The sequence below is a fragment of the Anthonomus grandis genome, chromosome 8, assembly GCF_022605725.1.
Source record: "Anthonomus grandis grandis chromosome 8, icAntGran1.3, whole genome shotgun sequence".
Classification (NCBI taxonomy): domain Eukaryota; kingdom Metazoa; phylum Arthropoda; class Insecta; order Coleoptera; family Curculionidae; genus Anthonomus; species Anthonomus grandis.
The window spans coordinates 33,865,768-33,881,138 of NC_065553.1; the positions used below are offsets into that span (position 1 = coordinate 33,865,768).

The window sequence follows — 15,371 nt, forward strand, 5'->3', positions numbered from 1 at the left end:
TTTTTTAAAATCTTCACTGTAGGGAGCACTGTAGACCATTTTTCATAGAATTAAAAATATTAACCCTTTCTTGTATACATTCCTAACTGTTTTGTTGAAAATCATAAAAACAAAGGTAGTTATAAAAAAAATATAAATTTTCATGCTTATAACACACGAGATCAACAACAAATACGTCCCATTTATTTAAAACTACAAAAATGAAAGAATAATTCACTGCCCCTTAGTATTTACAACAAATTACAATGTTCTACTTGGACAGCCATCTTTTAAAAAATTCAAAGTACTTATCACAGATAATCTTCCAGAACACAACTTTTATTCTGTTAATAATGCCTCTGAATGAATGACAAATGTGCTCAGATGTTGACGGATTTTTTGTTAAATTTTACTGTACTTTATTACTATTACTATTATAACTTTGTTCAGCAATAGTATTTATGTTCTTGTCGAGATTTCATAACTTTGTACTTGTTTATATTTTTGCCTAAATTTATATATTTTTGTTTGTATTTGATTTTAAATTTGTGTAATGACTTGTAGGTATATAATATTTTTTTCAATCTCTCAATCATTGTTGAACTGTATTTTTAACTTCTACATACACTGTTTTTCTTTTGCCATTAAGCCATGGTGTGCCCAGGGATTCATTTTAGGCCCAGTGTTATTCTCCTACATTGCAATATGCAGATGATACATCCTTTACTCTCAAATGTTTAAGAGGGCAACATTTGAATGATACTTTCAGTAGGATCTTGGAAAGGATATGTATGTGTATAGTTTACAGCCAATAAGCAGCTTTTAAACGAATCAAAGACAACTGAGCTAGGTTTTTAATTGTGGGCAGCTCATAGAACCAGTTCTGACTTTGGTAACCTTATGAGTGTTCTTTGAGTCCTCTTTGGCATGGCAGCATTAAATAATTAACCTAAATCAACATTTGTCATCATCACTTTTAGCCATTAGAAGGATTCGCTTTACGGTTGGCAAGAGGGCAACAATAAGTGCTTACCATGCACTATTTTTTTCCACGATGTTATATTGAATTCTTGCATGGAAGAGTCCTGCTTTAACTGACCTGAATACGGTTTTTCTGAAGCTAAAAAACCGATATATTCGATTCGACCGATAAATTAAAGCAAAGTATCTTGAATTAATCCGAGCGTTGTCCAATGCTTTGAGAAATTCCCATGAGTCCATAGAATTAAATACCTTCTGGTGATTAATAAATTCCAAATGTAGATGTATAGTATATTCCGTGATTTTTCCGATAAGCATAATATGAATTACCTTAATGTAGATGGTCTATTCTGCTGTAATTCCTGCGAAATATGGATTGATCTAAAGGCTGATGTACTTCAGTCTTTTGCGTCAATCTGTTAGGTATTATTTCTGTTAATTAATGAATATTTTAGCTAGTCTTTAAAAAATGATCCTAAACTTGAATTATTTTTCCATTAGAACACTGAGCCAGTAACATTAAAGGAAGATGCAGAATTCAAATCAAGATTACGAAAAGAGTTAGTGAGCAGGGATGGACACATGTAAGTATCTCTATTAAAAATATTCAATGTATACTAATTTATCCAATTTTTTTTTTAATTTATTTATAGGGAGCTCGCCAAAAACACCAAATACATCACCTTATCATTTATTGACCCCCAAAAAGAAAAATCATATCACCACCACATAGAAAGTTCGTCGAGTTATATCTTGATGATGTTCATAGTTATAAGGGTAGCGATAGCGGCTTGTATATTTTTAGCATTTCCAAAGTAATAATTTGTTACTAATTTAAAACCAAAACTAATAAAACTCTTTTTTAGTGACCTAACGATAGATGCTAACTACATTTTAGAAAATGGACTATTTTTTACTTTAGTGGTAATGGCGATAATCGAGGAGATTCCTGGAGTGGTAAGATATATAGTTAAATAGATTTAAAAGGTAATTCTTTGAGTGAAGTATTTGAAATAACTCAAAGAATGACCTCTTAAAAAAACTGTTGTTTACTGTATATTATTTTTAGTCCAACTGTTGTAAGGCCTATAAGGAATCAATGGTTGTTAGGATGATTCTGGCAACATTGTGCATATTAGTCTTAGGAGCGATGAATAGCGTAGATCCTGTAAGTATTATTTTTTAAACTTTTATGACATTCTGTATGTTAATCTTGGACTCAATCTTCCTATAGAAATATTGAATTTTTAACGCACAAACAAATTTTAAATGCCGAAAGGTTTGCTCATTGAATTTTATTTGTTAAGTAGATTTTTTCTAAAGGATTCAAGTATATAGGAGGTGAAAGAAAGGATTAAACATAGAATTCTGATGACAAATTCCAGAAGTCTTTCTCATGTCCTTATCTGTGAAAAGTTTATAGAGAAAACTATCTGCTAAGTAAGATTCATACAAATCCAATCATTTTCTTCCAAAAGTACTTGCGTAAAGGTTGGCTATGAGGGGACTTAACATAGAATATTAAGGAACTCCAAAGGTAATTCCTAAGTAGTCAAATGTTCTCTATTAACCCATTAAGGCCCAACTTTTTTTTTGAATTTCTATTTGAATTTTGGTTAACATGTTTGTTTTGGCTCAAAAAAATTAATTCAATGTATTCAATTTTTTTTTTTTGGTTTTTGGGTCATTTTTTTGATCATTGCGTCAAAAAATAGACCGTCCTCATTTGAGGACGCTGGGCTTATATAATATATGTAATATCATATTGAAATATATAACAAAAAAAACAAATAAGTAAATACAAAAACTTCATATATTACAAGATAAAACTAATGTACTGATAAAAAAATCAGAGGTGTTTATGAAACATGAATCAAAAAACTAATTTTTTTTATGAAAATTGTTAAAACAATAAGGTACACAGAGAGTGACATGACATTTCGAACAAAATGTGCGGCGTTTACTTTGGCATGTGTTAAATTGACATCTTTGGTTTTCTCTCTTGGCTACCAAGTTATTCTTGCCGTCATATTTTACGTTTTTTGTAACATTACTCCGAGACGTATTTGACAAACTCAAGGGACGACCAAAGGCTACTTTTCTTCCATGACCAATCTTTAGCTATTTACGGTCGACACGTCTATCACTCGAGTAAAAAAGGCACCAATACCATTTTTTGCCCCGTACTGAGATGTGACGTTTTTCAAGCAACCAATCATGGTGGTTCACCCTTCCCATATGCTTATTGTAGTCGGCAATCAAAAGAGGTTGTGAAACTGGAAGACGACCACCTTCTTTTTTGTTCCACCTTCGTACAATAGTGGTTGGTAAAAGTATATCAAAGTTGGTTGCCACCGAAACGCACCTGCTATCATTCTATTTGACTACAAGAATTTTTTGGCTATTGTCAAAATGCCAGTCATAGGCCCCTCTCGGTTCCTTCTCGAGTTCTTTGGATGACTTGGTGGGACACTTGAATGATCGATTTTGCCTTATGGTTCCTGTGGAAAGGAAGCCTTTTTCTTTTAGGCTACACAAGAGGTTGTAACTCGTAAAAAAGTTGTTAAAGAAAATAATGTGTCTTTTAGGATTTTTTACAATTTCCAGCATACTTGTTACGACTCTTGTCCCTAGAGGAATCTTGGGCTCCGTTGTTGATTTATTATCCTTGCCACAGTACAAAGCAAAGTTGTAGCGATACCCATTATCACTACAAAGCGCCTATAATTTGTATCCAAACCGTATAAGCTTTTCTTTGATAAATTGCTTTAGGCCATGGTGTCCAAAATATTTTACAATCAGCTCATCAATCGATAGAAATGTATGAAAAACTCCCCATTGCTAAAATGTAGTATTTATTGCCCCAAATAATGGCCCTATTTTGAATGACTTATCGTCTTTTTTATCATTTGCAAGGGAATTGTCAGCAAAGTGAAGACAAGATTCTATTTCTTTGTAGGCCTTTCTGGAAAACGCATTTTTCACTAGAGGAATACCCAAATCTTCTCTTTCAGACCAATATTTCAAGTGTTTACAAAAGTGGTGGGATAATTGTTTTTTCTAAGTAGTAATTTAATCTTGTTAATATTTTCATTATAAAATGATTCATGACTTAAATTAAACGATCTATGGAGTAGTCCCATCACAGTTCCCAATTTATTACCCAAGGGATCGCTAGAGTAAAAATTTATAATTCCTCCACTACTGGTTGATTTAACGTACCAGTTGGTGTTTATCATGCCATTCATACCTCTAGTCACCATAATGTCGAGAAAAGGGATGGAGTCATACTCCTTCATCTAAAAGGTAAATTATATTTTATTATGATAGCTGTTAACCCTAGAACGGTATCGATATTTTTGCATACGTTATTGGTATCGATACGTAAATTTTACGTATTATGTTTTTAAATCTACTTATCACCATTTAAAAGTAAATTTACTTAATTTTAAATAAAACTATGTTATATTTATTTAAACTGAAATATAATATTCAAATAAAGACAACTTAAATAAATGTATTTTTATAATAATAAAAATAATCAACTTTAAAAACTTAAAACTCAAAGTTTTTTTTCTTATAATCAGATGCACTTAGTGCACACTTTCTTTTGGTGTCGTCCGCATATGGCTTTTTTGCATTTTAAACAGTACGTTGTGGTCATACTCCTTTTTGAAGACGGACACATATGGCAATACGTTTGGCGTCCTTTTTGAGTAACTTCAAGTCCCTCATCTTGTTGCTGTTCTGGATGTTCTTCTTTTAATAGTGTTTCGATTATAGACCGTAGACCTCGACTAGAACGTGGGTTTTGTATCAAACGAGACTGTTGCCAGGGCCGTGTTAATCCTATATGTAAATCCTTCATGTACTGATTCCTTTGCACTGGTTTACCACCATGTACTATAACATTGTGGTTATAAATAACAAATGAATTTATACAGGCCATGTTTAGGATATTATAAAAAATACACATAGGCCATCTTTTGGTCTTGCGATTGCAATTCATATTTTGACACATTTGATCAAAGGTGTCTACAGCTCCTTTTGTTGAGTTGTATGCGTGAATTATTTCTGGTTTACCTGTTGTTGAATTGATAGCTCCTGTTTCGTGCATAGTTGATAGCAGTAAAACGTGTTTATTGCTTTTAGACTTATACGAGACTATTGTTGCTTTTTTAGAATATCCAAACATTGACGTGAGTACTTTCCTGTCTTTGGTATTTTCTATAAGTTCTGCTGGAACTTCCCGCTTATTTTTCCTCAAAGTGCCCACTACAGTCAGTTTGTATTGATTTTTTAGCAACTTTTCGGCAAGAGGCATACTGGTAAACCAGTTATCCATCGTCACATTTCTGTTTGATCCATGGATGGATTTTGTCAAGGTTTCTACAAAATATTCCGCTAATGGAAGACCATTAGTTTGGGTAGACTTTTTGATGTAGGGAGATGCGTCGATCAAATATTTTGTCGAAACGTCACATAACAAAACAAGCTTTATACCATATTTGGCAGGTTTGTTAGGTATATACATTCTGAACGAACAGTTGCCACGAAATCCAACTAACTGTTCGTCAATGGTGACGTAAGACCCTGGTTTATATGAACTTCTTACACGTAGTTATAAATTCGTTCCAAATATTTTAAATGTGTCAAACATGGTAGTTGAACTAAGGTGATTATCTTTTAAATTTGCAGCAAGAATATATAAACCGATTAGTGCCTTTATTTCCTCCAAATTGGTTTCGGAAAAAGTTGCATCATTAGCACTGTATTTCTGCTTCGCTAAATTGATTTGCTGATTAGTAAATTCTACTATCTGATTAAGAATATTGTCGGAAATAAATGTTTGAAAAGCTTGCAAAGGATCCAGAATACTCCGTAATTCAGGTGATGGGCCGGGTTTAACGTATACTATGTTTTTTGATGCTGTCTTACCGTTATCATTTTTTAGTGGTTTAGAATGCCAAGTGTAGCCATTTTTTCCGATCAAAACATCTGTGTTAGCAATCACCACAAGGTTTTTGTTATTACTTCCATCTTCTTTAAAAACCTAAACAGACAGATAAAATGGGTTATAGTTAAATGATATACCTATTTAGTAACATATTACCTAGAAAAAATCATTGTTTTCTTTATTTGTAACGCTTCGCTTTCTTTTGCTTTTTTTCCTGGTTCCACCTGAAGTTGAAGGGCAATCTTTGCATTCTGTACTATCACTCCAAACATTTGACAATGTTTGCACGAGATTAGACTCTACTTCTATTGGTAACCATTATGTGTCACTAGCATCATCTATTGACTCGGTACCGTCATCGGACTCATCGCGGTTAATTTCATCCTCAACTTCACTATCACTACTTTCGTAAAGAAGATTTTCTAGTTCTTTATCAGTTAAAACCCGTTTAGACATTTTACCCGACCTAATTTTACCCGTTATTGGTATCGACACGTAAAAATGTCGGCTAATAATATTCGCGTAATAGTATCGACACGTAAATTTTACGTATTGCGTTTCCTAAAACAGCATATACCACAATCCCTGTGCACAAACATTAACTGGCGACTAAATACTTCGCGAGGTACGATATTCACGCAAGCACTGGTGGGGGATGAGAAATATCGATCAAGAGGTAGGCGCTACACAGAAGAAAGATATGGATGCGCACGTAAATTTTACGTACGCTACCGTTCTAGGAGGAATTATAAGAAAAGTGTCATCAACACAACATTTAATTAAAGGTATTTTGTTGTGTAATTTTTCTATTATGCTTAGAACAAGATCATTCAGTAAAAGATTTGCTAAACGACATTATTATAACTGAAATAGCTGGACTCAAAACCAAAATTAATTATTTCAATTAGTACTTATGCAAGCACTTCTTCGAATCTTCGAAACACTTCTGAAACTCGATGTTTGTGATTACCTTTAGCTTTTTTAGCGATACACTTTTCGTCACCTATAATAACTAATACTCACAAATACGTTTTTGAACCTACCAGCGAGTCAAATTATTGAAACGATAAAGAACAACTTTTTAGCAACACGCAGAAATGAACTAGGAGAGAGTCAATAGAGAAAGGAGAGAACTAGACAAATGACCAGAAATCTAATGGAGCAGGAAAAATAAGTCCAGAATCTAAAAGACTTATCAGCGAGAAAATAGGAGAGGCCAAATAACTATCTTCTGAAGTTAAGTGAAAAAAGGTTGAATACCCTTCAAAACAAATACGATTTGTTTAACCTTTGAAGGAATTGAAAAGACAGATCCAGAAGTTATATCATAGAGGAAGAGGCATCACAAGCACTAAAGACCACACCAAACTGAAAAAGCTCCAACACGATTCCTTACTACTTTTTTTTAAATAATAGTAAATAAACAATTTATCACTTTGATGCGGCCCCTAAAAAATGTGTTAATTTGAATTGTTATTTGCCTCTGTAAAGGCAAATATAACAAAAGCTGTAGTGTATAGTGTGTATTGACCATCGAACCTTTAGTTTATATTGCGGTATGCCATTAAAATTGAAGAACACGGTTAATATAGCCTTTACGTTCAACCGGACTTGTCGAGCCTTTTTCGGTCTAGGCAATCTAGGATACCTGTATTGGGACTTAGTATTATTCATCATTCGTATCGTACATTTCATCTTATACCCCATGAGAGTATAAGGTGAAATGTACCGCCATGTCATTTGGGATATTAGTAAATAACGATTTTACATCAAGAGATACTAAGACATGATCTTTCGGCACTCCATAAGCTCATAGGAGTTCCTAACACTATAGTTGAAAGTCATTGTCATAGATGACAAAATTTCGTGTAAGAATTTCGCTAAATTATAACCAGGGGAAACCTATACAACTTACAACCGGTCTTAAACTAAAGTCATTTGTATGTGTTTTTCGTAAGCCATACATTTTAGGAGAAACTGAATTATAAATTTTTGCTGGTTTTTCACTGAACTCACTAATATAACGACGTTACCTCAGAGTTGTAAAGAAAGAATTCGCCTTAGTTTGGAACCTGTTGGTTGGATCAAAAGTCAACTCTCTGTACGTAGACACATCCGACAACATTTTGGTAATTTTTGTCTGATAATCTTCCTTGTACATATTTACGGTCATATTTACCTATGAATAAATTAGTTTTTTGTGAAAGGAATTCCCTAGTGTACTACTTAGGTACTACTTACTGTAGTTACTTTTTTTGATATTGTTCAGTTTTCTTAAATTTTACAATAATTTTAATCAAGTAGTTCATTCTTCATTCTATTTCAAATTTTCATTAAACTTTAACTCAATTTCGCTTGGCTCACAGTGTAGAAACAGTTAGTCAAAGTATTTCTATTCAAATGCATCCAAAGAATGTTTTGAGGCCTTATAAAAAGGTGCGCGTCCAACATACTGAGCCAGTTCGTTGAAACCCATTATCAGAAGAAGTAAATTCGCTAAACCGCATCGCTCACGCATCTAGTACCACCCGATACAATCCCGTGTTTATGGGATAAACCGCATTTCGTACTGAGAAAAAGCTGGCCAGCTAACGCGAGTGAAAAACTGTAATCGAGAGAAAACCAGCTAAGGTCTCACAACCATTAATTGTCAAAAAAAAACAATAAATACAGTCCACTTTTCTCAACAGTGAGCTTTCGATACAGTACTTTCTTAATAGAAATAAAAATCAAATAGACATTTTGGTCCTTCGAGCCGGATTACCATTTTTATTATTATTATATTTTTCTTAAATCGCAGTTATTTGTTAATCACAAATAATTTAAATAAAGTTTTGTAGCCTTCATGGTTACAGGTCGTTTTACGCTCAGGTTTTGCTGGAATTTGAACATAAATAGTTAAAAAACATAAATTGATAAAAAACATAAACACCGCAAATATTTTTACCTGTTGAACGTTTCTTGGTGCTTGGTCGTATTTTGATTTATATTTATAGGGTGACTTAAAGATAAATTAATACTTCGAATTCACTATCGTCACTTTATTAAAGAGTAACGAGTGGTCATTTCTCTATACAGTGTGGTGACTTTAACTGGAATAAATTCAGTTAAAACTAATCAAATTTTATCTCGCAAAATTCCTGAGACCCGTCGATTTTTGTTTATTTTTTTTTCACATTTCAAGATAGTTTTTGTATTTTTTCACCTACAGGGGGAGGTCTAAATTAACCCCAACATTTTTTTTTCAAATGAAAAGCCGCTTTTTTTAAACTCTCTTATTAATTATTATTAATTAATTAAATTACCCTAAGTTGCGTTTAATGTATAAGATGCTCAAAATGAGCACCATTTACTTGTTGGCAAAGCCCAAGACGATAATAAAATTCGTTTCTGACATTTTCTAATACTTCTGAAGATATTTGTCGGATTTCTTGCCTAATACCTTCTTTCAGAGCGTCTAGGTTTCCTGTTTGCTCATATGAATTTGACTTTTCAAATGTCCCCACAGAAAAAAATCAAGTGGGGTGAGATGGGGATAACGTGCAGACCACTCGATGGCACCCCTTCCACCAATCCATCTGTTTGGAAAATTGTCATCTAAATACTGGCGTACATTACGGGCATAATGTGGGGGAGCACCATCTTGTTGCATCCATATTCTTTCATCATACAAATCTGGATCGAACTGACTCGGATATAAGGCACGTAAGACTGGTACTAGTTCATGTTCAAGAAATTCTAGATATCTTTCCCCAGTTAAAGTATCATTGAAGAATATGGGCCCTTTAACTTGCCTGCCAATTATGCCAGCCCAAACATTAGTTTTCTGGGGATATTGTGTATTAGTTTCCCTTACCCAGTGTGGGTTCTCGTCAGACCAGTAGCGACAGTTCTGCTTATTAACATGGCCATTTAGGGTGAATGTAGCCTCATCAGAAAAAAGGATCCACTCCGAAGATATGCGATTTTCGTCAATGGCGTTCATCAATAATTCACAGAACTGAACTCTGCGATCTGGATCGTCTTCCAATAACTCTTGAATGGGTTGCATTTTATAAGGTCATTTGTTTGCACTTTTTAAAATTTTTAGCACAGATTTATGATGAATAGAGTTTTCGCGAGCTACTCTTCTGGCTGCAGTTACCGGAATTTCTTCCGTCGCTAACAATACATTTAATTGGGTGTTTTCATCGATTTTAGAAGACCTTTGTCTTGAAACATCCCTCACGTGCCCAACTTCTCGAAATCTGCTTTCGATTTTACTAATCGTACCTTGGTTAATAGGTGGCAAATCTGGATATTTCTGCCTGAATAAGTGGACAATTCCTAGCTGAGTACGACTTCTGTCCCCATAACCAATCATCATTAAGATTTAAATCTTGTGGGATTCGGATAAATAAGGCATTTTTTCAATATAAGTTAACTTATTTAACAACTTGTTGAAATTCACTTTAACAGTGACACTACAACAATGTCAGGAAATGTCTCGATACCAATAAAATAAACAAAAACGCCAAAAATTTACCAACACAAAATATTTCGAGACTTTTAATAATTTAATGTTTTTTTTTTCGTATTTCTTTTTTTTCGTTTTTTTTTAGATAATCACAAAAGTAAATAGGGCAATTTAATCAGGAAAAAGGGCTCTTTTCAATGAGAGTTTAAAAAAAGCGGCTTTCCATTTGAAAAAAAAAACTTGGGGTTAATTTGGACCCCCTCTGTAGGTGAAAAAATACAAAAACTATCTTGAAATGTGAAAAAAAAATAAACAAAAATCGACAGGTCTCAGGAATTTTGCGAGATAAAATTTGATTAGTTTTAACTGAATTTATTCCAGTTAAAGTCACCACACTGTATATTCCTTACTTGTAGTTACTTTAGTTTCTAAAGAATTTTTGCGCATTTGGTATTTTTTTATATATATATAGTCTAAACTATTTAAAATGTCTGATAAATTAAAAAAGGCCAAACTTCTTAGCCAAAGTGAAGCGAACCGACTTTCGGACTTGCTTGATATCTCTAAAAATGCAGAAAATGATAACTCTAATCATACAGTTTTTAAGCTGCGTTATGGGTCTTTAGAGTCCATTAAATTAGAATTCTTTAAACAGCACAATATTGTGATTGGTTGCATCTTAGATGATGAGGAATTTATTATACAGGATCGCCTTAGAAGTTCATTTGAACGAGATTTTTGGTGCATTAAATCAACATATTTGGACTTATTCGGTGAGCAACTTGGCTCTGAACCTTCCTCCTCGTCTTCAGTTTCTCGTAATCAATCTCATGTAACTTTACCAAAAATTGAAATTCCTATCTTTTCCGGGAACCTCACACAATTTGCAACTTTTAAAGATATGTTTGATGCGCTGATACATAACAATGCCAGTTTGAGCAATATAGAGAAATTTAATTATCTTTTGAGTGTTTTGCGTGGCCAACCGTTAATATTAATTCAAAAGATACCCATGACCAACCTTAATTATTCAACCGCTTATGAAACACTGGTAAAACGTTACCAAAACACTCGTTTAGTTGCAGCTCTGCATTGGGCAGCTATCGAAAATGCTCCAAAGATTACCACAGAAAATTCCAGTGATTTACGGCAGCTTTTGGATACATTTTCGGATAATCTTTCTGTCTTACGTAATCTTCATTTCCCTGTAGACTCTTGGGATTTCATTCTAGTTCAGATGTTACGTAAACGCATTCATGTTTCTGTGGCTACTAAATTTGAACTTCAGTACGATCTAAGTGTTACCCCTTCCTTTGCTCAACTCACTACTTATTTGCATAAGCACTGTGCGGCTCTTGATAATGTTTGTTCGACGCAAGTTCATGGAAAGGAGAAAAAACTTGCGAAGAGAGAGGAGCATTTTCCAATTCAAAAAAGTTCCCCTTTTCAGCCATGATCAATCCAAATCAAGTATTTGTAGTCTTATGTATGTCCCAGCTTTCTAGCAAAAGGTCCACATGACAGATATCAACTCGCAAAATCTTTAAAAATGTGCATAAATTACTTAAGCATAAATACTCATTCTGTTAAGGACTGTAAATCTACTCACACTTGTCATAAATGTAAACAGAAGCATCACACTTTGTTGCATTTCGAAAGAAACACTGGCTCTGGTAACAGCAATCATGTTATCTCCACTCCCCACTCTACTGCTTCTCCTATAGATAATGATGCGCGGTCATACTTGCTGGCTGATCTTTCAAATTCTTCGCCTTTAGTCGCAAGTAGTATTAATGATAATGCTTCAATTAATGTTTTACTATCCACAGCTCTGGTGGATACGTTAGACAGATCTGGAAACTTTCAAAAAGTTCAAATATTATTGGATTCGGGTACTCAACTTTATTTTATTTCGCAAGATTGTGTTAGACGCCTTGGGCTTTCTCCTTATAATATGCCTTGCTTCGTTCAGGGTCTGGGAGAAACCCATGTACCTAATTGTTCAAAAAGTATTTTCACAAAAATTCGCCCTTGTAACAAACTTACCCCTATTGTTGATTTGGAATCAGCAGTTCTTCCAAAAATTTGTGGTAGTTTACCTAAATCCCCTTTGCCTAAAGGAACATGGCCTCACTTGCGCAATGCTGTGCTGGCTGACCCTACTTATAACTTCCCCGGTCCTATTGACATGCTAATAGGTGCTTCTTTGTTGCCTTATATTTTGGAGGAGGGTCGTCTTAATGGTCGGCTCAATGAGCCTGTCGCTATTAACACCATCTTTGGCTTTATTTTGATGGGTATCGTCAGGGTTTTTGCCTCATGCTTCACAGTCTCTCGTTTGCTTTAATACGTTTATTAATGATACAATGCAAAAGTTTTGGGAAGTTGAGGACGTACCTCACGTCAAGACTTTATCTCCAGAGGATCGAAAATGCGAGGAAATCTTTGCTAATTCTACCTATCGCAACGAAAATGGGAGATTCGTAGTTTCCTTGCCATTTCAAAGCCAGGACCCTGAGCTTACTAGCAGTGGAGAATTAGCTGTGCGAAACTTTTTATCGTTAGAGCGCAGACTCGAAAGGAATCCGAAGCTCTACTGTGATTATTCTGCTTTTATGCAGGAATACGAATACCTAAATCAGATGGAATTACTACCTTCAGGGGACATACCACAACGGTAATTTTATATCCCACATCATTGTGTGTTAAAGGATTCCAGTCCCACCACTAAACTTCGCGTAGTATTTAATGCTTCAGCAAAATCTCCCGGAGACATGTCGCTTAATGTGTGTCTTCTCCCTGGACCCAAATTACAAACTGATATTTTCGAGTTACTTCTTGGCTTTAGAATTCATCGTTTTGTTTTCACAGCCGATGTTCGTCAAATGTTTAGGCAAATTTTAATAAACCCCGCATACGCCGATTATCAAAAAATCGTGTGGCGCTTCTCCAAAGATCAACCTATCGCTGATTATCGCCTTCTTACAGTTACTTATGGGCTAACTTGTGCACCTTATCTTGCCATTAGGTCGTTATTAGCTTTAGCAGAAGAGAAAAAGATTAATTTTCCTAAAGCTTCCCAAATTATTTTGAGGTCATCTTATATTGACGACATCAACGGTGGCTCAGAAAACATTAAGGGAGCGAAAAATCTTCAAAGGGATTTAATATCTCATCTTCAGAAAGGTGGTTTTGAACTTCGAAAATGGTGTAGTAATGATCCTCGTTTGTTAGCTGATTTTCAACCATCTTTTCTTTATAATGAAAGTCTTTCACTTAATTTCGATTTAAATAGCCCCTTGAAAGTTTTAGGTCTTCGATGGAATCATTCTCTTGATGTTTTCCAGTTTTCAGTTAGTTCAATTGATAAAGGATGCACAAAACGAATACTTTTGTCTAATTTAACAAAGATTTTTGATCATTTGGGATTAATTTCTCCGTTAACTTTTCTTGTTAAGCACTTAATTCAGCGGTTTTCCAAAGCCATAGTGGCAATCTGGACATGCCGCAAACTCGTTGGCAAGACATGGGGGCTAAAACTGAAAATGGTATACTGGATCTACCAAACAGTCATTAAGCCCATCATCACATACGCTTCGCTGGTATGGTGGCCGAAGACCAAACAAACAACCGCACAGACCAAATTAAACAAAGTCCAAAGGCTGATATGTCTAGGAATAACCGGGGTAATGTCTACTTGTCCTACCACAGCCTTAGAGACACTGCTAAACATGCCTCCACTTCACATAAGCGTGAAAAAAGAGGCAATTAACAGTGCTCACAGGCTTTTCCAAACCGGCAAATTCAAGCCTGGGGATTTAAGTGGTCACCTGCGCATCCTCAAAGAAATTAAACTGGAAAATGCCAGCAAACCACGTGACCACATAACGGCCATGCTGGATCTAGAAATTCCATTCGAAGTGATCATAGATGATCGCCAATCATGGGAGAAAAAAGAAGTACCAAAAGCCGACAATGCATCGCTATGGTACACAGACGGTTCTAAACTAACAGAAGGAGCAAGACTGGGCGTGTCAGGCCCTAACATTAAGATCTCAAAGTCACTGAGCAAATACCCTAACATCTTTCAAGCTAAAGTGCTTGCCATAGACATATGTGCAGAAGAGTGCATCAACCAAGGCCTCCAAAGAAAACACATATTTATACTATCAGACAGCCAAACTGCTCTAAAGGCCCTGAAAGCTTTTAAATGTGATTCAAAGCTAGTCTGGGAGTGCAAACAAACCCTAAAGCACCTTACAACAAAAAATCAAGTAACACTAATATGGCTACCTGGCCACCGGGGTATAGAGGGGAACGAAGAAGCCGATCGCCTTGCAAAAAAAGGGGCTCAAACACCGTACTATGGTCCAGAGCCATACTGTGGTTTAATGAAGACCCACATCACCAAAGACCTAAACAGGTGGGAAAAAGAACAATTGCTGTCGCACTGGAGAAGAGCACCAGGACTAAGACAGGCAAAAAAGTTTATAACCACTTCTAGAAAAAGAGCTGAACAGCTCCTAGACATGAACAGATCAGACATCAGAACAGCAGTCGGACTCCTAACCGGTCATTGCCCAGTGAAATATCACCTAAAGGCAATAGGTATAACAGAGGACGACCAATGTAGATTCTGCAGCAATGCCACAGAAACAGCAGAACACCTGCTCTGTGAATGCCCGACCCAACTCTGCAAGAGGCTCAAGTACCTGTAAGGGGTACAACCAACACCTCAAGAAGTGGGACAACTACCTCCCAAAAATATAGCTTTGTACGGCAGAAGTCTAAGACTTTTTGAGACAAACTAAGACAAGTAGAGTTATGCACAAAATATCTCACAGGTAGCAGTGCTGAGCGGCGGATCAGCCGAAACGACTCCCTTCTCAATCTACAATCTACAATCTAATTCAGCGGTTATGGTACTTAAAGCTAGGTTGGGATGAAATGCCTCCAAATGAGATCGTTTTTCTTTGGAATAAATATTATTCGGAGATA

General features: G+C 35.2%; 1 protein-coding gene across 1 annotated transcript in view; it reads left to right on the top strand.

Moving 5' to 3' along the window:
• The window catches only part of LOC126739042 (adenylate cyclase type 3), a 1,002,544-nt gene that overhangs the window by 829,573 nt on the left and 157,600 nt on the right, over positions 1-15,371 (top strand). Inside the window, exons 11-14 of the mRNA XM_050444560.1 lie at positions 1,462-1,544; positions 1,614-1,775; positions 1,827-1,917; positions 2,030-2,128. Of these exons, the coding sequence (XP_050300517.1) occupies positions 1,462-1,544; positions 1,614-1,775; positions 1,827-1,917; positions 2,030-2,128 (435 nt within the window). The remainder of the gene's footprint in view (positions 1-1,461; positions 1,545-1,613; positions 1,776-1,826; positions 1,918-2,029; positions 2,129-15,371) is intronic.